This window comes from Plecotus auritus (genome assembly GCF_963455305.1).
Source record: "Plecotus auritus genome assembly, chromosome: 3".
Classification (NCBI taxonomy): domain Eukaryota; kingdom Metazoa; phylum Chordata; class Mammalia; order Chiroptera; family Vespertilionidae; genus Plecotus; species Plecotus auritus.
In genome coordinates this window covers 215999394-216024887 of record NC_137772.1, presented here as the reverse complement: position 1 = coordinate 216024887, position 25494 = coordinate 215999394, and the positions used below count along the sequence as shown (strand labels likewise).

Sequence of the window (25494 nt, the reverse complement as noted above, 5' to 3'; positions counted from 1 at the left end):
CTTCATCAGTTCCCAAATGTCAGTGTGCTGGTGAGCAGAGGTTAAACTACAGTCCTATAGGCCCCAGAGATTCAGCAAGTTGTGGTGAAACCCAGAAATCTACATTTTTAATCTTTTTTAGAGTTGTTTAAAATATATTTGCATTTCATTTATTGTGTTGGCATCAAAATATATTCAGAGATGTTTTATCTTGTTTCTTCATTAACGTCAAAAATTTTTAAACTTTCTAAACTGCTATGTAACTAAAAATTTTAAGACTACCCTGTTTTAAAATTTCCTTTATTTCCTTAGATCTTTATGAAACATTTCATATTTTGTAGATCATAGTGTTTTATTAACAGATTCATGTATTCTTTTCTCATTCCTTTAATACAAAAAAATTCAGTCATCAGTTATTTTCATCTAAGTGCAGGACTCATAATATCAACATTATTAGATCAGTCATTCAGTGGGTCACACACGGTTACCCTCATTGTGCAAATACCCACTCAAAAGAAAAGCTGAATAACAGATACCTCCAGGTATGTACAACTACCTTAGTTTCTTAAAGTGAATTAGTACTGTTTACAGGTCAAATGCTAATCGACAAAAATAAACAGAAAGACTCAAGTGTACAGCTATACATATCAGATGGCAAGTTCATTTCAACAAGAACCTCCATGACTAACTTCATTTGTACAGTTCTCTGCTATCATTGCAAAAGCCTCTCCTGAACAAAGTTACAGTTTAGAATTTAAAACAAACTCGGTAAGATAAAATGTACCAGGTGGCTTTTCTGTAGCAGAAATTAATTACAACCATTTTATTTTCCTCAAGCAATTTTAAAGATAAGCAAAGTTAAAAATAAATATGCAAGCATACAGTGAACTAAAGTATATTTAGAAATGCAGGTATAAAGCACAGCAGAACCTATGACTAGAGAACATAAATTAGAAATATGACCTATTAATGAAGTAATAATTTCTTTCAAATAGCAGGAAACAAGTTCTCCACTACCATTATTTTAGGTCATTATTTGTGTTCATCTATTAATTTTGGATTTAAAATAAACCCACCTTTGCTAATTATGACATCTGACCAGATATACCAACAAGTATACCTTAAATAACACGGCATGAAATAAAAGGCCATTTAATTTCTGATGAATTGAACTCCTTAACAACTTTTCCGTTTTATATACTGTAGAAAAGTTCAAGAACCTTTGTAGATTTGCTTAAAATCCCTGCTGGTATTTATGAAAGTTTTGAAAAGTAATGTTCTTATCCGGTTCATAATCCACATTATTAATGTAAAAATTCTTTGTTGTTTATAAACAGTTCAGCCTTGGGTGCGAAAGTGATCTGTTTTAAGTTCTCAGGGAGGCTATTTCTCTTATTATCTCCAGAGCATCATACCTTTCCTTCCCTCCCTTGCAAGGAAAAAAAAATCTGCAGAATAGAGGCAAATATCTGGACTTAAGTATAAACTAAGATTTTTTTTCAGGATTGGATTATTACCCTTAGTTAAGAGGAATGCCAAATATATATATATATATATATATATATATATATATATATATATATATGCATGTCACTTTTAAATTTTTTATGAAACAAGAAACAAAAAGATGAATTTCAGCTAAGTCATATTCTTTGAGAATGAGTGAGACATGATGAGATATGTTAAGACATGACACTTATCCACAATCAAAACTTCAATTCCCTGCCTGAATTTGACTTTGAAAATGATACAAAGTCTACAACTGCTTTAAAGGATGGTGAGATAACATTTTAAAAGCCTATAAACCATTGAAAGCACTTACATATATTTTACATTCAAAACTAATCCATGGAGCCCATTTCATTCCATTTAAAAGGCAGCTCTCACAATCTGTGGCTCTTTTACCATGTTTTAAAAAAGACCTGCTTATAATTTAAGCCATCCTAGATGTAAAATAAATGTGAAGTATTCTTTTTATATCTGGGATGTTCTAGGTAATTTTTAAAAACTGAAAATTATTTATCCATCCTTAACCTGAAACTCTTCCTACAAAGCTTCTGACCAGCAAAGACATGTTCCTTAGGCACTGTGAGGTGTACTGATGATGGAGCATGAACCCAGGTTGAAGCGTACTGTTTGGTCATAACTACAGACAAATAACAAAAAGTTAACCACTGTCTAATCTGCTAAGAGCAAGAAATTCCTTTACCCCATGACTCCTGAGGTTCTTAAAGAAGGAAAACTGATCTCATACAAACAACTTTTAAGAGAATCCATATATAATTCTAAGAACTGCACAATTAGGGTGTTAGAAAAGATGTTTTCTTTTGTAAGGCATCGATGATGAAATAAATATAATGTATATCTAACAAAAGATGGTTAACACTCAGGATCATAAAACCCTTTATCTTTTCTTTTAAATTTCTCTAAATCTTGCTACTTTTACCAGCTTAAATAAGAAAAGAATGCCTCTTGGCCTAATCAACTATCATTATAAAAAAACTAAGACATCTGAAACTAGTAGGCACATCAAAATTACAGTTTATGTAGTTCAAGGTTCCCTTTTTAAGGGATAGATGTGTTACCTGGCACATTATACATATGGAATTGTAAAGATCATCCACTAAATTCAACTTTCACATTTTTAGTTAAACTAAAAGACATAGTAAATACTCAAATATATCTTCAGTTACAGCTGATAAGTGTAACATTTCACCAGATAAAAAGCTGGAATTTAAGTATGAGAAACCTTCATACACTGTGCTAGTATTGGTCTCTTCTTTTTAGACGAAAGCCAGTCATCAATACTTTCAACACAGCAGTTTAAGAAGATAAACGTCCAAAACAGTTGACTTAGTTGTAGTCCATAATTTAGCAATTCAATGCCACTGGCATCATAATGCTGTAGAGAGCAAATGTATCTCCATGTTTTAGTCAGATTTGTCTTTCTTCTTTCCTGTTAAGGGCACTTTGTTTACAACAGCAGACCCAACAGCTGTAACACCTCCAGCCACAGCAGACACGCCCCCTTTCACCAGCCCTATTCCCATGGAAGGTACAGTTGTAACAGCTGTTTTGGTCACCTCCAGACTCTTTCCACCAATCCAAGCCACACCACCAATGGTGGCACCAACAGCTCCTTTTGTAACACTGAAAATACCGCCAGTCACACGGGACAACATGCCTGGTTGCTGCTGTGGGTGATCTTTCATTGATCCTAATGATAAAATAGAATGATATTGTTAGATATGTCTACAAAAAACATTACAAATCAAGTAACCTAAGACTTCCTAACAATCAGGAGGTTGTTTTGAAAAGGTCCACCACATTACAAATGTCCATGTTCAGCAATGTCTAAATTTTTAAAATCCAAATTTTTAAAACTATTTAAGTAATAAACATAGTTAATATAAATTTTTAAATAGCTGAATTAAAAGGCTTAAGATATAGATAAGCATTTAAATATACCCTAGTCATGCCTTACCTATGGTTTCCCTTGGTTTGAAAATATTAAGTGGCAAATTTCAGAAATAAACAATTCATAAGCTTTAAATTGTGTACCATTTTTAATAACATGATGAAATCTTGACCCATCCCCCTCCATCCTGCCTAAGAGGTGAATAATAATCAATGTCCATCAAAATAAGATAGTTTGAGAGAGGGAGACCACCACATTCATGTAATTCTTTTACACTATATTGTAAATGTTCTATTTTTTTATTCTTGTTACTCTCTTGCCTTGTCTGATTTATAAAGTGAGTTTTATCATAAGCATATATGTATAGGAAAAAAACATAGTATTCATAGGATTTGGTACTATCCAAAGTTTCAGGGATCCACTGGGGGTCTTTGAATGTATCCCCTGTGCATAAGGGGGAACTACTGCATTAAGTGTAAAATTATGATGGAAAGGATTACATAATTGGTCATTCTTTTGTAATCAAGGTCAAGGTCAGTAATACTAGGGAAGGAGGGAAATCCTGATTTCAGGATAAAACAACTGCTTCACATTGAACACCTCATATAGGATCAGACTGCTAGGCTAAATTTGGTGCACAAGCATTTAATGAAGATAGTTTTTCTCAGTCAAATCCAATAAATATTAATGCTGTTGATCTAATTACAGTGTACTCTTAATTACCACACCATAAATTATCGACTTTGCAGACTACTTTTGTTTAGCAGGTTGCCATACACAGCCATTCCTGAGGCTTGTTCTTTTCCCTGGCGGTCATGCTCCTGGAGAGCCTTTATCTCTTTCCTGGTGACTTTCTCACAAAGTCCTTATTAACTTTTTTACTGAGCCCTAAGTTCTTTTCAGGGTTCTAGCCCTAAAAAATAAAACAAGGAAAACAGGTGAGGTGATAATTTTCTAGACTATTTCTCCAGCAAACTAAAGCTTAGTTACCTCCATCGTCTTTTAGGCTTAAGTATGAACTTTTCATTGTTTATTTTCCTAGTGATTTCATTTTTGTCTGCTAACATAAGTAGAGGAAGAAAGTTTTGGACAATGGGTAACAGAACTGGGAACAAAATACAATACCTAGGGCTAGAAGTTTAGCCTTAGCCTCTTCCCAGAGACATCCTCATTCGTCTTGCTACTGTAATCTATCTGGTCTGTAAGTCACTTAACATCTCTTATTCTCCAATTTGAGTCTCTTTCTTACCTAATATGACTGTCCTGTACAAACATGCAGTTGTCCAAAGAGATCACTATTTGAATTAAAGGTAATAATATTCTACACCAAAACCATAAATAGAAAATGCCCATCAAGACATTAGCTCTACAGTTAGTGTTTCCAAGGATTGCTGAAGTAAAGGTAAGAATAAAATGATATAACAATTTTAAAACTAAAGAGAATTTAAGCAGACCCTAAGACCATGTATAATATAGGAAGAGAGTGCTACCAATTATTAATGAGATGAAATGACAGGAGTTTAACAACAAATCACAAGTACCTCTTTTTTTCTGTATGTACAGTATCAACACTAAACACAGTCCAGCTTTCCTCAGCATCCCACCCACTCTTGTTTACAAATTAATGGATAGTCTTACTTGTGAAATGGTCTTAAAATAAGAGTAACAGAAAAATAAATTTTACATGTACTCATTCACCAATATCAGTGTTTTCTTTTGGAGGCTAAAAAGGTTTATCATAGTTTATTTTTGGAATGCATTTACTGACAAGGTAGTTATTTTTTAAATTTAATAAAAACAATCAGAACTTGGATTCAATAGGATATTTGTTCCATTCTTAGTGTTACAAGTGCATACTTACCTTCTGGTGGTTCATCACTAAGGTATGATGGGATTTCTTGTTGATTTTTATCTGCCTGATTCATGATCTAAAAAAACACACATATTTCATTTTAACCTCAACATGGGAGACTGCCACTTATCACATGCTCAATTAAGACTTAATCAGCTTTATTCGGATAAACAACATTTTAAAACACCCATCACAAGACTACTTCTTCTTGTTTCTTGTGGTATTTAAGACATACTTTTAGTTAAACTAGTGGACAATATAAATCTTATCTCAAACCAGAGGCCCAGTGCATGAAATTCGTGCATGGGGGGGGGGGGGGGGGTGAGTGTCCCTCAGCTCAGCCTGCACCCTCTCCAATCTGGGATCCCTCTCACAGTCCAGGACTGCTGGCTCCCAACCGCTTGCCTGCCTGCCTGCCAGCCTGATTGACACCTAACTGCTCCCCTGCCGGCCTGATCTATGCCAACTGCCCTTCCCTGCAGGCCCGGCCACCCCTAACTGTCCTCCCCTGCAGTCCCAGTCGCCCCCAACTGCCCTCCCCTACTGGCCCGGTCACCCCTAACTGCCCTCCCTTGCCAGCCTGGTCGCCCCTAACTGCCCTCCCCTGTAGGCCTGGGTCCCCCACAACTGCCCTCCCCTGCAGGCCTGATCACCCCAACTGCCCTCCCTTGCAGGCCTGGTCCCTCCCAACTGCCCTCCCTTGCTGGCCTGATTGCCCACAACTGCCCTCCCTTGCTAGCCATCTTATGGCGGCCATCTTTGACACGTGGGGGTGGCCATTTTGTGTGTTGGAGTGATGGTCAATTTGCTATTACCTCTTTATTATATAGTATACCAACCAAAGAATGGCAGGCATTGTATAGTATACGTTTCCCTGTTTTATTGCTGCTTCAACTTAAACTGAAGATGACTAACTGAAGAAAGTTGGAAGGTGGGGGTTAGCAGACAAAAATTTTAAGTGCTTCCTCTTACAGAATATTGGCTAACTCAACTGTAATTTATTTCCAAACAGAGTTAGAGAAAAACCTATGACTAAAATATTTACTAACTGAAAATTTTCTTAAAAAAATGACATCCTGCTATAGAGATGACACCATCAGTCTGAATCACTAAGAAGGATTTTGATTAATTTTTTATTGTTGTTTTTAGAGCTCTAATAAGTAGGTAGCAAAAGAGTCCAAAATCTATGAAAAACAATGTACTATGATTACCTCTAAGTATAAGTAGTGAAAGAACCTAATAAAATAAAGCTATGCTAGAATGAAGAAAACATAAACTTTCTTTCCCCAATTTCCTTTACGAATTTTTAAAAGTCTTTATTGTTAAAAGTATTACATATGTCCCCCCCTTTTCCCTGTTGACACCTTCTAGCCCGCCCCCCACCCCAGGCCTTCACCACCCTATTGTGTGTGACCATGGGTTATGCATATATGCAAACAAGTTCTTTCGTTGATCTCCTTTACTATTTTAAAATATTTGCTTTTATAGTCACTTGACTAAGTAAAAATTAAAAGTCAAGACTGGTCTAAAATTTTCTTGCTTGGCCAGAAAGTGGGGTTGTGGTCCCAGCAATCCACTAAGTATTCTGGACTACCTAGGCCCTAACAAGGCCAGGTGGTGGTTAACTTTTAACTCTCGAGTGAGATGGGGAGCCAATAAAAGGTACTGAACAGAGAGGACTGATATGTTCTGATTGATACTTTTAAAAACAATTCTGGCTATTGTGGGAGAACATGCAACAGGAGAGCAAGAACAAGCAGAAAGACCTCTTAGAAGACTTAGAATAATGTATTCAAGGTTCATACATATTGCAGAACAGAGTGGTTTAAGTGGTCAAAGGAAAGTCAGGGAAGTTTCCCTTTCCTTAATGATTCCTAATGATTTTAAAGTACTGGATGATCAGATAAAAACTCATCCATATTTCCTTCTGTAGCTCAATAATTACGGCAAAAGTTGGTAAATGAGGGTAAGAGAGGTAGTGGTTGTGAGAAGTGGGATTTTTCAAAGGTAATTTTAACTTTATGTAATTCAACTTGCAATGCCTTTAAAACCTAAATCCTGTGTAAGTTGGGACTTCACTGCATCCCAGAGTCCTGCAGCACCTGCCAGCGTGCTTAAATATCTTTCAGTTGCTATAGTGACTCAGGCCACTTACCAAGAACACCTATCTTATGCTGGTCTGGTTTGTGAATTTAGCAGATCATCCCATACACACTTGAGATTTAAAGTGATAGTAAAGGGGAGAACCAAGATGGCGGCATAGGGAAATAGTTATACTTGCTGCCTCTCACAACCACATCAAAATTATAACTAAATGGCAGAACTACCACCCAGAACCGCGGGAAAGGTGGCTGAGTGGAAGTTCCACAACTAGAGAGGTGAAGAAAGCGCATTGAGACTGACTGGCAAAGTTCATTCTGTATTGGAGAGAGTATGGGACAATGGGGCACTGGTACACTGCTGGTGGGAGAATCTTCCTGAAGAAGCACTCAAAAGAGTGAGTTGCCTCCGGCCATGCAGCATGCCAGCAACAACCAGAAGAGCATTCACGGTCCTCGGACACCAAATCAGAGCTGCTGCTAGGATGAATAAGGTCTGCAAAGATAACTCCCTACTGAGCAAGGCCAAGGGCATAACCTCCAGGCAGGCTGGCATGGAGCCATCGATGAGAGGAAGCTCAAAAACAACTCTTGGGAATATTTTTAAAGACATATAAAATAAGAGGGAATAATGGCGGCGGAATAGACAGACGTGTTCCGAGCCTTGTCCCGGAGCAGAAAGAAAGAACAGCTGAGGGTCGCGCAAGGAGTGTTTGTTGGCTGGTTGGGAGACAGCTGAATTCCAGAAGGAGGCGGGGGACTGCTGAACGGGGTTCCCCTGACCTGGCAGCACGAACTGCGGCTGGGTCCCCTCCCGGAGCTGCGGGGTTGGACGCGGAGTCTGCGCCATCTTGATCCGGAAAGTGGAGCTTATCTGAAGCCTGAGAATCCACAACGGCGGCACCCCAGGAACAGCTGCGAGCCCCAGAACAACGCTCCCCAACTGGCGCAAGCACACGGGTTCAGAGGAGCTCTACACTTCACCACAGAAAGGTCAGATTTCGCCTGGGATAAGGTGAGGTCTCTGGTCCCGGCGGGAGAGAGGAACGCGCGTTTTGCGGGAGCTGGAGGACCAGGGAAGTCTGTGCCTAGAAAAATCCGTGGCTGTAGGGGCTGGCGTGATCTGTGACTGTGGAAAGGGGTCCTCAGAGCTGCTAAGAGAAGGGCACTCTAAAAAGCAACCCATTTTGATCTGAAGTGCAGGGACACCCTAAGAATTTCAGGCAGTCCAGACTTACGCGCAGCCCGTGCGCTCCCTGGGTGCCTGGGCTTACGCGGAGTCCCGGAGTACGCACACTTGGGCTTTTTCCTCTTCAAATCCTTGCATCTGATTACTAAGCCCAATACATAGGATCACCCAGTTGGGGACACCCTGGGAGACTGCAGGGGAAGGTTGTTTTTCTGGAACCTGGGGATCGGAGCAGGGAGTGACCATCAGAGAGCCAGCTCTGAGGCAGCCCACTCCCACAGGCCCGTGGCGAGTGCCACAGGGAAAGAAGGCTCTAACACTGCCTAGAGAGGCCATAGATAGACCCGGAAGTCAATCCAGAAACACTGCCACCCAGGGGCTGAATCACAAATTGACTCTTGTGTAATCAAAAATAAAGGAATACGAGAAATTAAGACACACCGCCTGCTTAAAATCAGGACTGGCTTACAACACCGAAGAGCAGTGGATCGCAGGGAACTGCAATACTGCCTGGACTGAGAAACAGGCGTGCCAAACAGAAAAACAGAGGAAGTGAATGACCTTCACTACTCCACATTTTATTTTTACCTTTTATTTTTTTTATTTTTTTATTTTTTTTAAATTTTCATTTTTTGCATCTTTTAATCAAGAAACTTTTTTTTTCTTTTTTCATCACTTGATTTTACCTTTTTAATGATTACATTTTTATTTTCAATCCGTATTATTACTACTGCTATTTTATCTTTTTTTTTTTTTTTTTAAAGTGTCATTTTATTTTCTCTTCATTTTATTTTGGGATTAGGGTTCTACATTCTATTTTTTATCTTTCCTTTAGCATCGTTTTACTCTACCTCAACTCTACCTTTAGGCCATCACTCTCTTCCTAACCTCCCCCTTTTCAGTGTCCTGTTTGTCTTACCCTTTTACTGCTTTAGATTTTCCCTATTCTTTCTGTTTACCCCTTGTTAAAATTTCACCCTACTTACATATCTAATCTCCAATCCCCTGCTCCAAGTCCACATACACCTTTCCCTTCGCTGTCTGAGTTATCCATAAACTTGTCCTTAACTCTGTCCTTTTGTTGTTGTTTGCTTGAATGTAGATTATATCCAATTTTTATGCTTTTTTTGTGAGATTGTTTTGCTTATTCTTCTTTTATTTATTTTTTTGTTTGTTTTGTGCTTCAGCTTTCCCTTGCCTCACTCCATATTAATTGGTGTTGTAGTTTGTACTAATCCCCAGGCACTTGTTGCTGGCATTTGCTGGGATTAGTGATTGTTCTATTGGAGTTTTATCCCCAATATATATAGTCTGTTCCCCTTTCTCTCTTAGTCAATTTCTTGTCTCTCTTACTTTTTTTTTTTTCTCTTTACTTTCCCTTTTCCCAATTTCATTTTCACACTCCTTTTTTCTTTTTTTTTTTCTTTCTTTCTTTTTTCCTCTTCTTCTTTCTCTTCTATCACCTAATTTGCCTTTCTCTGGTGGTCACCTTTATTGGAGGTTATTAATATCGTGAATACATTCCTGTTCAGTGCCTTGTGAGTTGTACCTGGTAGTGCTGTATTTTGTGCCTTTAAATCAACCCAGGAGAGAGAAAACTACATAACCAGACACCCAGAGAAGAGAGACCATGGGGAGACAAAGAAGCAGCCCGCATATGAAAGAAAAGCAGGCATCACCAGAAAAGGAAGTAAACGAAATGGAAGCAAGCAACCTTCCAGAAAAAGAATTCAGAGAAATGGTCATAAGGTGGCTGAAAAGAATGGAAGACAAATTCGACAATATGAGCAAGAACCAAGAGGAAATGAAGAAGAACCAAGAAGAAATGAAAAATGACATCGCTGCTGTAAAGAACTCAATAGAAAGCATCAAGAGTAGACTAGAAGAAGCAGAGGACCGCATCAGTGAGCTAGAAGACAAGATGGAAAAAAATACCCAAGAAAAGCAACTTCTAGAAAAAAAAATTAAAAGGCAGGAGGAGAGTCTAAGGGAACTTTGGGACAACACGAAACAAAACAACATCCGCATAATAGGGGTTCCAGAAGGAAAGGAAGCTGAGCAAGGAATAGAAAACCTCTTTGAAGAAATAATGACAGAAAATTTCCCAGATATAGGGAAGAAAAAACCCACACAAATCCAAGAAGCTCACAGAGTCCCAAGCAAAATGAACCCCAAAAGACCGACACCAAGGCACATTATAATTAAATTGGCAAACACCAACGACAAAGTAAGAATCTTAAAAGCAGCAAGAGAGAGACAGAAAGTTACATACAAAGGAACCCCCATCAGACTAGCAACTGATTTCTCAACAGAAACTCATCAGGCCAGAAGGGAATGGAATGAAATATACAAAGTCATGCAAAGGAAGGGGCTGAATCCAAGAATACTGTACCCAGCAAGGCTGTCAATCAAAATTGAAGGTGAAATCAGGAGCTTCACAGACAAAAAAGGACTAAGGGAATTTATTACCACCAAACCAGCAATGCAAGAAATGCTAAAGGGTCTACTGTAAAAAAAAAAAAAAAAAAAAAAAAAAAAAAAGAAAGAAAGAAAGAAAGAAACAGGAAGCGAAGAAGTAACACAGGGGTAAAGAATAGGAATGGCGACAAATAAGTACCTATCAATAATAACTTTAAATGTAAATGGATTAAATGCCCCAATCAAAAGACATAGGGTAACAGATTGGATAAGAAAACACGACCCATATATCTGCTGTCTACAAGAAACCCACCTCAGAAAAAAAGACGCACACAGACTGAGGGTGAAGGGATGGAAAAAGGTTTTCCAGGCAAATGGAACTGAAAAAAAAGCTGGGGTAGCAATACTTATTTCTGACAAATTAGATCTCAAACTGAAGGACATAACAAGAGATAAGGAAGGCCATTTCATAATACTAAAGGGAGCAATCCAACAAGAAGAAATAACTCTGGTAAACATATATGCACCCAATACAGGAGCACCCAAATACATAAAAAAACTCCTGGAAGATATCAAGGGAGACATTGACAGCAATACAATCATAGTAGGAGACTTTAATACCCCACTATCACCATTGGACAAATCCTCTAAACAAAACATCAGCAAAGAAACATCAATCCTAAATGACTCACTAGACCAGATGGAATTAATTGACATCTTCAGAACATTTCACCCCAAAGCCACAGAATATACATTCTTCTCAAGTGCACATGGGTCATTTTCAAAGATAGACCATATGTTGGGACATAGGCAAAGTCTCTTCAAATTCAAGAAGATAGAAATCATATCAAGCATCTTCTCAGACCACAGTGGCATAAAACTGGAAATCAACTACAATAAAAACAACCCAAAGAAATCAAACACATGGAGACTAAACAGCATGCTATTAAACCATGACTGGGTTACCAGAGAGATCAAAGAAGAAATAAAAAACATCATGACAACAAATGACAATGAAAACACTACAATCCAAAATCTATGGGACACAGCGAAAGCAGTCTTGAGAGGGAAGTTCATAGCTCTACAAGCCTACTGCAAAAAACAAGAAACAGGGGTAATAAATTACCTAACCCAACAACTCAAAGAGTTAGAAAAAGAGCAACAAGAAAAGCCCAGTGTAAGCAGAAGGAAGGAAATAATAAAGATCAGAGCACAGATAAACGACATAGAGACCAAAGAAACAATACAAAAGATCAACAAAACCAAGAGCTGGTTCTTTGAAAGGATAAACAAGATTGATGAACCTCTAGCCAGGCTCACCAAGAAGCAAAGGGAGAGGACCCAAATAAACAAGATCAGAAATGAAAGAGGTGAAATAACAACAGATCCCGCCGAAATACAAAGGATTGTTAAAAAATACTACGAACAACTCTATTCCAACAAACTGGACAACCTGGAGGAAATGGACATATTCCTAGAAAAATATAACCTTCCAAAACTCAATCAGGAAGAATCTAAACAGCTCAACATGCCAGTAACTATGGAAGAAATTGAAGCAGTCATCAAAGAGCTTCCGGCAAACAAAAGCCCGGGGCCAGACGGCTTCACTGGAGAGTTCTACCAAACATTCAAGGAAGAACTAAAACCTATCCTCCTCAGACTATTCCAAAAAATTCAAGAGGAAGGAACACTTCCAAGCTCCTTCTATGAAGCCAGCATCACCCTAATACCAAAACCAGATAAAGACAACACAATGAAAGAGAATTACAGGCCAATATCCCTCATGAATGTAGATGCCAAAATCCTCAACAAAATTCTAGCAAATAGGATCCAGCAGTACATCAGAAAGATCATACACCATGACCAAGTAGGGTTTATCCCAGGAATGCAAGGATGGTTCAATATCCGCAAATCAATAAATGTGATACATCACATAAACAAATTGAGAGATAAAAATCACATAGTCATATCAATTGATGCAGAAAAAGCATTTGACAAAATCCAACACCCTTTCTTGATAAAAACTCTCAACAAGGTGGGAATAGAAGGATCATACCTCAACATCATAAAAGCTATATATGATAAACCCACAGCTAACATCATACTCAATGGGCAAAAACTAAAACCATTTCCCCTAAGAACAGGAACAAGACAGGGATGCCCACTCTCACCACTCCTGTTTGACATAGTACTGGAAGTATTAGCCACTGCAATTAGACAAGAAGAAGAAATAAAAGGCATCCAAATTGGAAAAGAAGAAGTAAAGCTGTCCTTATTTGCAGATGACATGATATTGTACATAAAAAACCCGAAAGACTCCATCAAAAAACTAACAGACTTAATAAATGAATTCGGCAATGTAGCAGGATACAAAATTAACACCAAGAAATCTATGGCATTTCTATACACCAACAATGAACTTACAGAAAGAGAGACTAAAAAAGCAACCCCATTTTCCATCGCACCAAAAAAATTAAGATACTTAGGAATAAACCTAACCAAGGAGGTAAAAGACCTATATGCGGAAAACTACAGGACACTGAAAAAAGAGATAGAGGAAGATGTAAACAGATGGAAGAACATACCATGTTCATGGATTGGTAGAATCAACATCATTAAAATGTCCATACTACCCAAAGCAATCTATAGATTCAATGCACTCCCCATTAAAATACCAACGGCGTATTTCACAGACCTAGAAAGAACTCTCCAAAAATTCATCTGGAATAAAAAAAGACCCCGAATAGCCACAGCAATCCTGAGAAAGAAGAATAAAGTAGGAGGGATCTCAATACCAGATTTCAAGCTGTATTACAAAGCCACTGTCATCAAAACAGCCTGGTACTGGCACAAGAACAGACATATAGATCAATGGAACAGAATAGAGAATCCAGATATCGACCCAAACCAATATGCGCATTTAATATTTGACAAAGGAGGCATGAACATACAATGGAGTCAAGACAGTCTCTTTAATAAATGGTGTTGGGAAAATTGGACAGATACATGCAAAAAAATGAAACTAGATCACCAACTTACACCATACACAAAAATAAACTCAAAATGGGTACAGGACTTAAATATAAGACGGGAAACCATAAAAATACTAGAGGAATCCACAGGCAGCAAAATCTCAGACATATGCCAAAAGAACTTTTTCAGTGATACTGCCCCTAGGGCAATGGAAGCCAAACAGAAAATAAACAAATGGGACTACATCAAAATAAAAAGCTTTTGCACAGCAAAAGAAACCATCAACAAAACAACAAGAAACCCCACTGTATGGGAGAACATATTTGCAAATGGTATCACTGATAAAGGTTTAATTTCCAACATCTACAGGCAGCTTATACAACTTAATAAAAGGAAGATAAATGATCCAATAAAAAAATGGGCAACGGACCTAAATAGAAGCTTTTCGAAAGAAGACAGAAGGAAGGCCAAGAGACACATGAAAACATGCTCAAAGTCACTAATTATCCGAGAGATGCAAATCAAAACAACAATGCGATACCATCTCACACCTGTCAGAATGGCTATCATCAACAAATCAACAAACGACAAGTGTTGGCGAGGATGCGGAGAAAAAGGAACCCTCGTGCACTGCTGGTGGGAATGCAGACTGGTGCAGCCACTGTGGAGAACAGTATGGAGTTTCCTCAAAAAACTGAAAATGGAACTCCCATTTGACCCAGTAATCCCACTCCTAGGAATATATCCTAAGAAACCAGAAACACCAATCAGAAAGGATATATGCACCCCTATGTTCATAGCAGCACAATTTACAATAGCTAAGATTTGGAAACAGCCTAGGTGCCCATCAGCAGATGACTGGATCAGAAAACTATGGTACATCTACACAATGGAATACTATGCTGCCGTAAAAAAGAAGGAATTACTACCATTTGTAGGCACTTGGATGGAATTAGAGAACATTATGCTAAGTGAAATAAGCCAGTCAATGAAAGAAAAATACCACATGATCCCACTCATTTGGGGATAATGAAAAACATTATAAACTGATGAACAAAAAGATAGTTACAGAGGCAGTAAAGCATCAAACAGACTGTCAAATTACAGTGGTAAGGCTAGGGAGAGGTGGGGGAAATAAGAGATCAACTGAAGGACTTATATGCATGTATATAAGAGTAACCAACGGATGCAAAACATTGGGGGGTGAGGGCATGTATGGGAGTGGGGTGGGGGTGGGGGGCAATGGTAAGATATGTACACATATAATACCTTAATAAAAATTTGAAAAAAAAAAAAAAAAAAAAAAAAAAAAAAAGACATATAAAATAAAAACAAAGTAGGCCTGAGGCCTTCACAGTATTATTTTTAAAAAGCAAAACAATAAAATATCTTACTATTTAAAAGTAATAATAATAAAGAAAATAAAGTGATAGTAAAGATGTAATCTCTGACAAAGAACAAAAAGAAAAGAATATCAGGTGATGCATTCCTGGGAGAAGTTCTTGACTGACCTGCCTCAATTTTAAAACTCCCTTAAATCAGAATGTTAAATTTGTTTCCATTCATATTTATATTCCTTGAATTTATCATCATGGTAATTTATCAGCATAGGTATTACACAGCATAGTGTTTACGGTTCTGGAATCAGAGAGCCTGAGTCTCAAATCCCAACTTGACCATAAACTGTATGGCTAAGGACAAATAACTTCATGGATCCATGTTGTTCAGGAAATACAAAATAGAAATTAAAGATATTCTAGCCCTAACTCTAAGGTGAGAATACTATTTTAACAAATTGAAGACAAAACATTCAGAAATTCCTGGCAGAGTGTATGTGTCCCTTCCTAAGGAATAACAGCTACTTTCTTCCCCACTAAACTGTTGATTCCTAAGAGAGACATTCTGTCTAGCTTGTTCATCACTGTAACCCCAGTATCTGTATACCATACACATACAAATCCAGATCACTAATCAGTAGAGGCTATCATACCCTGTACAGAAATATGGGGAAATTATATATACGTTATACATCTTATATATTTTAGCGTTAAGAGTTGTGATAGTAATTGCATACATTTCAAAACTGCCTTCTGTATATATCCCACAAATCCCTACTAAGAGTCTTTCCTTTTCCTCCTAATACAGAATCCCTTTAAAAAATATTTTTAATTTTTCCAAATCTATCTTGTAATAAGAAAGACCACTTTTTTATACTGTGCTTTATGAAAGCATAAAAGATATGTGCACATTCATCTAAATAATATGAATTACCTTTACCTTCCTGTGGGTAGGCAATAAGGAGCCAGGAAGCAGAATGACACTGTCAGACCTGTGCTTTAAGAAGCTAACTGAAACAAGAACATTTAGGACAAAAAGATTAAATATAGTAAGTGGCTAATTTAGTAGTCCGAGGAGATGGAATAACAGTCTGAACTCTGCCAGTTTTTCCTGTCTAAATAAATGTTAGGGCCAAAAACTTAGAAGTCACCTTTGATTTCCTCTTTTTTAACACTCCCACCTAATCACTGGCATACTGTTGCCTAAATAAATCCAGCATAGGACTTCTCATCACCTCTACTGCTTACCACAATCAGTTAAGCCATCATAAGCTCTTACCTGGACTACAAAATCTCTTAACTGGTCTCTGAGCTTCCACCCTTGGACAGCTAGACCTTTCTGTCTAGCCATGTCATACTTTGCTTAAAACCCTCCTGCTGCTGCCTGTTTTTCTTAAAGTCCAGAGTCCATCCCTTCACATCTGAGACCCAACATCTAACACGCTGATGTCATTTTCTACCATCCTGCCTCTTGCTCGGTCACATCTAACAACATGGGAGCTTCCCTACCTTCTTAAAGGCTCTTCCCCTACATATATACCTGGCTTCTTCCTTATTTCCTTCAGGTCTTTGTGCAAATGTCCCCTTATCAAAGGTCTTCCCTGACCACCTTATAATGGATAAGCACTCTCCTAACTCCTCTCCCTCTCATTGTCACCTAACCCTGTTATATATTCTTCACTGTGCTTATTGTCGCTTGATATATGTATATGTTCACTTTGTGTCTCTCCCAATTAGAATGTAAGGTCCATGAGAACAAGACTTGGTTTTGTTCCCTGTTCCATCGCCAGGGCCATAATCAATGCCTGATACATGGACACTCAAGTACTTGAACTTTTTGGTATGAAGTAGAACATAACTTTGAGTATTAATGAGAGATAAAAGGAGAATCAGCAACTAAATAGACAAAGATGGTGGTGAACACAAGCAACAGGAGAGGAGAAACCATTTATTTCTGAGAGAAGATGGACTTTTAAAATTTTATTTTATTGTGGTAAGAACACAAGATCTACCCTCTAATAAATAAGTGTACAATACATTATTGTTGACTATAGGCACGATGAAAGGACTTGTGTTTTTTTAAAAAATATATTTTATTGATTTTTTTACAGAGAGGAAGGGAGAGGGATAGAGAGTTAGAAACATCAATGAGAGAGAAACATCAAATCAGCTGCCTCCTGCACACCCCCAACTGGGGATGTGCCTGCAACCAAGGTACATGCCCTTGACAGGAATCAAACCTGGGACCCTTCAGTCCGCAGGCTGACGCTCTATCCACTGAGCCAAACCAATTAGGGTGAAAGAACTTGTTTTTGAACAGCTGTATTTGAAGATGCCTTCAGGGCATCCACAGAGGTTTAGCAGGCAATAGGATTTAAGGGGCTTGAAACTCTGCAAGAGTCTGACTTGAGATCCCGAGAGTGGTTTGAAGTGATAGCTGAAGCTGTGGGAGGTGGGTGATATGATCAAGGAAAAGAGAGAAGTAAACTGATAACTGGACTGCTCATATTTAAGAGGTGAAAAAAAAGCCAACAAAACAAAAAATATACCAGGAAATTAATAGTCAAATGAGTATACCCTCATGGAAGTCAAGAGATGAATTTATAAGCTTTCTAAAAAACACAATGCAGACATTAAAATAATTTATGAAGATCAAATACTATGGGGAAATGCTAATGTTGCATTTAGAATATATAAAAGGCATATATCATTGATCCAGCTTTTTAAAAAAGGCACATAAAGAGACTGGAAGAAAGTATACTAGAGTGTTGACAGGTTGCCGGTATGGGGATGGGGCGGGGGGGGCGGGGAGAAATTATACACACATACACTCACAAAGTATTTCTATATATACAGATGAATATATTTTAATTTTCTACTGATACTGTTTTTGAAATGAAAGAAAAATACATATTTTTAAATCTTAGAAGTCAGTGATATACATAAAGGACATTTTTAAAGATTATACAGTTCATCTACCTAGTTATTCTAGGTTTTCATCCTCAAATCAAGTTGGTCATCTGAAAAACAATGTACTTGAATCACAAAAGCTGACTGGAGGAAAATGACATCACTGTGTTTTATTACTGGTTATGTCCTTGGGAAGGGAACTGTGACAAACAACCTTATGCAGGCTATTACTACATTAACTGTACCACACTGTTAAGGAATTACCCACTAACTACATTTCTTTAGAGCTATTCAGAAACTTTTATAGGTATTCAGAAAACTTTTTTTTCCCCAAAAATACTTAGCATGTTTTCTTCTTTCTGAGACCTGGCTTCCAGGATTCTTAGTTAAAATTCCTGCTCAACTAGCTAAGTTCCTGTGGCCTGGATAGTGTGTCCCATTTCCCTCATCCCCAACTCCATACCACCTTTAGACTTCACTCTTATTGCTATTTTTTCTGGTCTGCAATTTAAATATCTTACATTGTTACCATTTTGTTAGTACATGTTTTTGCTGTAAACAGACACAACGTATTTATGGAATTAGTGGGATAAAAATATCATTTGAATCCACATTAATTTTAAGCATCACAAAAATGCATAACAATATATGGTCCGACTTTTTGGTTAAAAAAAACACAAAACATTTTAAGCTAGAATCATGCTTTTCAAATGCACATCTTTAAGATTAGGCAACGGTATGCCAGGGGCTTCAAGAACCACAAGAGAGACATGCTACTTGCATTTTAGTATAGTACCCGGTAATTTAAAATACTATTTAATTTTTAGATATACACTAATCAAAAAGAGAAAAGCACTTGAGAATTTTTAAAGATTACTAGACTTTCAAGAAATTTGATTCTAGCCTGGAACTTATTCAGGTTATACTCAGATTTACCAGCTCTCTTCCCAGTCCAACCACATCCCCACCTCCCCCATGACTTTGCTCTTACGTTTAGAGTATTTGGGTAGAAAAGCTTGAAATATAGAAATCTAGATACTATTATACAGAAACACCCAGTTACACTGAACATTGTTAGCTAAAGTTACCAACAGGATTATCAGTAAACAATAAAATAGAAAAGCTGGAGTTTTGCCAGGCCAGAAGCCTGGCTCCTTAGACCAGAGGATCTTGTTATTAGAGGGCTCTGAAAGTCCTAAGAGGCTATAGACGTACGTACGCGCGCGCGCGTGTGTGTGTGTGTGTGTGTGTGTGTGTGTGTGTGTGTGTGTGTGTGTGTGTGTGTTTCTTGTACATCATTGGTATTAACAGCAAGTATGCGGTATTAAAATTCTTCTAGAACAATTAGGGTAATAAAAATTGTGTAAATGCCATATGTAGAATATTTTTCTAAATTCTCAATTTGGTCACAAATTACCTTAAAAAGGTTTTTTTTTTTGCTAAAATCCTTAACTAACTATGCCATCTGCACTTTTTACTCACATATACCATTACAAACTTCACACATTTGTCAAACTTTTGGTGATATCACCTCTTTATGGAGATTATCACTTTCTCACTAAGGATAAATACTTTTTACATTATCATCCTGTTCATTATCATTATTACAAGGGGGCTGTTTATCTTAAATTGGGAATTATGAAGACAAACACACCCCTAAACTTTAAGTTTTTTTTTTAATTTAATAAATCTTTATTGTTCAGATTATTACAATTGTTTCTCCTTTTTCCCCCCATAGCTCACCTCCACCTGGTTCCCACCCCACCCTCTGCCCTACCTCCCCCCGACTGTCCTCATCCATAGGTGTACGATTTTTGTCCAGTCTCTTCATGAACCTCCCATACCCCTTTCCCCCTGAGAATTATCAGTCCACTCCCTTTCTATGCCCCTGATTCTATTATAATCTGTTCCTCAGATTTTTAATTCACTTGATTTTTAGGTTCACTTGTTGATAGATATGTATTTGTTGTTCATAATTTTTATCTTTACTTTTTTCTTCTTCCTCTTCTTAAAGAATACCTTTCAGCATTTCATATAATACTGGTTTGGTGGTGATGAACTCCTTTAGCTTTTTCTTATCTGTGAAGCTCTTTATCTGCCCTTCAATTCTGAATGATAACTTTGCTGGGTAGAGTAATCTTGGTTGTAGGTTCTTGCTATTCATCACTTTGAATATTTCTTGCCACTCCCGTCCGGCCTGCATAGTTTCTGTTGAGAAATCAGCTGATAATCGTATGGGTGCTCCCTTGTAGGTAATTAACTGTTTTTCTCTTGCTGCTTTTAATATTGTCTTTTGCTCTTGGCATTTTAATTATGATGTGTCTTGGTGTGGTCCTCTTTGGATTCCTTTTGTTTGGGGTTCTGTGCACTTCCTGGAGTTGTAAGTCTATTTCTTTCACCAAGTGGGGGAAGTTTTCAGTCATTATTTCTTCAAATAGGTTTTCAGTATCTTGCTCTCTCTCTTCTTCTGGCACCCCCATAATTCTGATGTTGGTACGCTTGAATTTGTCCCAGAGGCTTCTTACACTATCTTCAACTTTTTGGGTTCTTTTTTCTTTTTGCTTTTCCAGTTGAGTGTTTTTTGCTTCTTTGTATTTCAAATCTTTGATTTGATTCTTGCTTTCCTCTAGTCTGCTGTTGGGTCTCTGTATAATATTTTTTAATTCAGTCAGTGTATGTTTAATTTCTAGTTGGTCCTTTTTCATATCCTCGAGGGTCTTGCTAAATTTATCGGCCTTTTCTAGGAAATTCTTGAAAAACCTTATAACCGTGGTTTTGAACTCTATATCCACTCATTTGTTTTCCTCCATTTCTTTCATTTGTGATCTGTTTCTTTGTCTCCACATTTTCGCTGCTTCCCTGAGTTGGTAGGGTAGCTTTATGTGCTAGGTTTCCTATATGGCCCAGTGGGTTGGCCTCCCCAGTTACCTGAGGTGGACACTCTTGGTGTACCCCTTTGTGGACTGTGTGTACAGCTTTGTTGAGTTAAGCCTTGATTGTTGTTGGTATCACTGGGAGGAATTGACCTCCAGGCCAGTTGGCTGTGAGGATCAGCTGTGTCTATGCCGGGAGAAGTTCGGTGCTGGAGACAGCCTTATAGGATTAGACTTGCAAAATTGCAAAAGCCTCTGTGCTCAGCTTGGTTGGGGCGGAGTCTCAGGGCTGAGCAGACAGTCTTGGCTTCCTGTTAGCACTTCCCTTGCGCTCGCACCTCCAGACCTCTGCCTTCCATGGCTCCCGAGTTTCCGCCTGACAGTCCAGATTCCCCCTGTAAAAGCATGGGTCCCCAGGGGTTCGCCCAGAACTGGGGTTCAGTGCAGTCAGGAGCTTCCTACTCCCTTCCGCTAGGGAAAGCCTGAGGCAACCTCCGCAGTCAGAGTTCTCTATACGCACTTGCGCGCGCGCCTCCAGACCCCTGCCCGCCACGGCTCCCCGGAGTCTCCAAGGCTCCATGTGCCTTTCTCTCTAGCTGACAGTCCAGACTCCCCCTGTATGAGCCTGGTTCCACAGGGTTTCGCCCGGAACTGGGGTTCAGTGCAGTCGGGGGCTTCCTTCCCCCTCCCGCCAGAGAAAGCCAGCCAGGCACTCAGCCGCCTGTCCTCTCCGAGCGCGTGTCTCCGAACCTCAGCCCTTTGCCGCTCCTCTGATTCTCCGTGAGCTTTTCTCTTCTAGTTGTAGAATTTCCACTCAGCCAGCTTTCCTGTGGTTCTGGATGGTGTCCGTTCTGTCTTTTAGTTGTAGTTTTGAAATTGTTGTGCGAGGCAGCAGTTTAGGTGCTTACCTATACCGCCATCTTGGTTTCTCCCACACCCCTAAACTCTTAAAATTATGAAAAGTAAGTAATCTGCTAGTAAAATTTGTAAGTATATAACACATGGAGACAAGTAACAACTGAGTGTAAAAGTGTCAAAATGACCATTTTTAAATGTTACCCTTATACAGAATTATTAAATTCTATGTAAACTATCTGCCCTAAATTCACTGAGTCATTACCTCACCCACCATACATTTGAGTCCCTACTATGTGCCAGGCATCTATTAGGCACTGAAGATTTCGGTGTGATTAAGGACATAGGACTACTCTCAACCAGAGTTTACAATCCAGTTTGGATACACTTTCCCTGCACTTATCAATTTAGTTTCATTCAAAACCGAACAACAACAAAAAATCTGCTCTCTAGGAATTTATAATGCAAACAAGTTTCTATTTTTAAAAATACACTTTTCTAAGGAAGGTAAAAACAGAAAATAGCCTTTAGGGCAGAACAAATAATTTATGGACATTTTACTATTTGGTCCTGACGTGTAAACAAACTATACCAACTTAAGACTGGTTATAAGTTTGTGCTTTTTTAACAAACTGAAATGTAAAGGACTTGTCCAGTACAATAATATCATTGTTATTGCAGCTGGCAAATATATTGAGCAAGGATTAATAACACTTTTTCCTAGAGGATCATTTCTTCCAATAATAGAAATAAGTAAACAAATGTCTCTTAGGAAGCTTTCTTTTTAAAAGGAAAACAGATGAATCAATGTTGTTTGTGGATATCTGTAACACTTTACATATATGTAAAGTTTGCATTAATAATGAAAATAAAGTCTGAAAAGAGTGCATAAATTTGCCTGTGGTTAAACCCCTCTATGTGTACCAAAGGAAGCTAAACAGCACTAACAAGCTGTATAAAGCTTTCTACAAAATCCAGCGTAGAGCAGTTTATCTTCAATGCCGCTTCAAAAACCTGTTATTAAACAGTAAGTACTAATTTCCCTATTAAAAAAAAGAAGACTATAAATGGATTAGTTAAATTCTTCTACATATTCTATTATATAGGAACTTTGCCACATCTTCACTCCCATGTGAGGGTGAGTTCTTTGCCAAATAACTACAAAGAGTTTCAAATATATATTTATACAGAGCTTTAACACACATACACCAACAAGCAGTGTATAGTAAAACACCAGCTTACTATTTTTAGGTTTCTCTAGTTAACCAAGTATCCTGAACAGGCTGCTTTTAAGATGGGCCTTGCCTATTAAATCAACAGCAAATAAACTATAAGAAATGCACTGAATCTGCCAGGAAAGAAAAAAATAATCTGCCAGTAAAACTTGTGATTACCTAGTGACAAGTAACAAATGACAGTATCAAAATGGCAATTTTTAAGTGCTGCCCTTAAATGAAACATTAAGCAGCAATACAGTACACTATCAAACCAGATAACCAGTACATCAACCATCTTCATAAGTTATTACCTCATTAGCTCAACAGGTATTTGTGTGCCTACTATGTGTCAGACACTGTATTAGGTACGTGGGTTTCAGCCTGAACAAGCATATAAAGGCCCTCCTCTGAAGGTGTTTATATATATAATCCAGTGAGCTATCTTCAGGAAGTAGCAAAACAGCAAATACTCAATGAATAAAACAAAGAAAGGTAAAGATTTCCCTGTAGTTAAAAAAAATAATAATCTAACACACACAAGAACTACTTCAAGCTTTTCTAACGATGTGCCTACAGGTAGACAATATTTTACTGACCGTGGTTTCTGGTACATTTATTATAACAATGACTGAAGAAATGAAGTGTAAAAAAAATCAAAACAGGATGCATATGGATTTATTAAAGGTTACTCCCCTCTAAAAAAAAAAAAAAAAAACAGGTATGGACACACAGTCATGTACAGGTTGATGTATTAATATTCCTGAGCACCCGCACCAGTTGAAGTTTTAAAGGCTAAACAACAGCATATAGCAAATAATCACAGGCAGTAAACATTTTCATTTGAAATTAGTACGGTGTTCACAAGGGCGTAATAGATCAAATAATTTTCCTTTTCCTAGGTGTTTGTGAACCTTTCCCAGCGGCCCCGTCTCCCTACACTGGTCCCTGTAGGTACTAGCAAGTCTTTTTTTTTTTTTTCCCTTTAGCAGAGGGAGTGACGTGGCAGGAGAGGCAGAAAATGACCCTGGAGGAGCCGTGGCTAGAGCTGAGCGCAGCACCTCCCTCAGCTCCACGTTGTACACCCAGCACACCCCCACTCCCACAGGATTCCAGGATTTGTCTTCTCACGTAGAAGAGGCGATCTGTTTAGGAGACGGGATCTGATTGGAAGTGGGAGCTTGGGAACCAGTCTTGCGTGTGCTTAGCAGGCACGGTGTTAATTTAGACTCGGGAGACTAATGCGCCAGCGGTCCCCAGTCACCCCCTGGCGCCGCCAGCGCCTCTCCAATCCCACACTTGTAGGTTTAGGTTAGGCGCGGGGGTAAGAGCTTTCCTACCTGGGCAGAGCACTGGGAATGTCCACTAGGGACCAAGGTTTGTGTGCCCGAACCCGAGAGTGGTTTATCAACAGGTCAGGAGTCAGCGGGGCGGGGAGCCCAGCACAGCCGCTCGGCTGCATCCCTCTCCTCTCCCAGGCTGATGACTCCTCCATTCTCCCAAGGAGCTAAGAAGTCAGGCGGAGACTTGCGAGGTGAGATCCCAATCTCAAACCACGGCGGAGGAGTCGGACAGGTGAAGAGGGGTGACTCCGCCAGCGAACCTCCGTCGGCCCCCCAACATCGCCCAGCCCCTCCCCCTTTCCTGCTCGGTGCTCCCAAAGGCCCCAGTCGCGGCAGCCAGGCCCGGAGACGGGGGTGGTGAGGTGCAGAGCTAACGGAAGAAGGCGACCGACCAAGAGGGGGCCAGAAGCCGAGACGGTGCCCCCCGCCCTGCCAGTCCGACTTACCGCCGGGGTCGGGGCCACCGCCTGGGCCGGGGCCGGCGGAGGGAGCGGGCAGAACCAAGAAGAGCTGAGGCGGGTAGAGCGGCAGGCACAGCCTCGGGCGGTTGCGGGTTCCGGAGGCGCCTCCTCAAGCTGTGGAGCCAAAGACTCCGTTGACGGCGGCGCTGGCTTCTGGCTGCGGACGTGGCGCCCGCCGCGACCCGCCCCCTCTGCCGCCTCTACAGCTCCCGCCTCCTCCCGCGACTCGGACTCCAACGCGCACGCGCACGCGCACCCCGGGCCTCTTGGGCGCCCACCCGTTTCTCAGACTGCCCAGCCCTCCCAGCAGCCCCCAGCCACCGCCTCCCGCCTTGCGCACGCGCGACGCCCTCACCCCGAGCCCAGCTCCCGCCCCTTCGCCCCCTCGGAGCCTCCGCGGGAAACCCTGGCCAGTCTGCGCGCGCGCCTCCTCCAGGGGTCTCCCCGCCCTTTTTCTCCTCCGGCCAATCAGATGGGGCGAGGGGCGCCGAGCCCTGGGAATACGGCGGCGGCAGCCCGGGGTCCCAAGCTCCAGCCCCGGCGGCTACCTGGAGCCGTCGTTCCGTTACCATA

The 25494-nt window shown here is 39.6% G+C and overlaps 2 protein-coding genes across 3 annotated transcripts in view; one reads left to right on the top strand and one right to left on the bottom strand.

The window, feature by feature from the left end:
- The window catches only part of MTERF2 (mitochondrial transcription termination factor 2), an 87949-nt gene that overhangs the window by 12240 nt on the left and 50215 nt on the right, over positions 1-25494 (top strand). The gene's annotated exons all lie outside the window — the stretch shown is intronic.
- TMEM263 (transmembrane protein 263) lies at positions 349-25178 on the bottom strand. The gene is made up of 3 exons (XM_080662094.1): positions 24907-25178; positions 5259-5325; positions 349-3196 (listed from the first exon to the last, which is right to left on the bottom strand). Exons 2-3 carry the CDS (start codon positions 5320-5322, stop codon positions 2910-2912), a joined length of 351 nt encoding a protein of 116 aa, XP_080518220.1. The 5' UTR covers positions 5323-5325; positions 24907-25178; the 3' UTR covers positions 349-2909.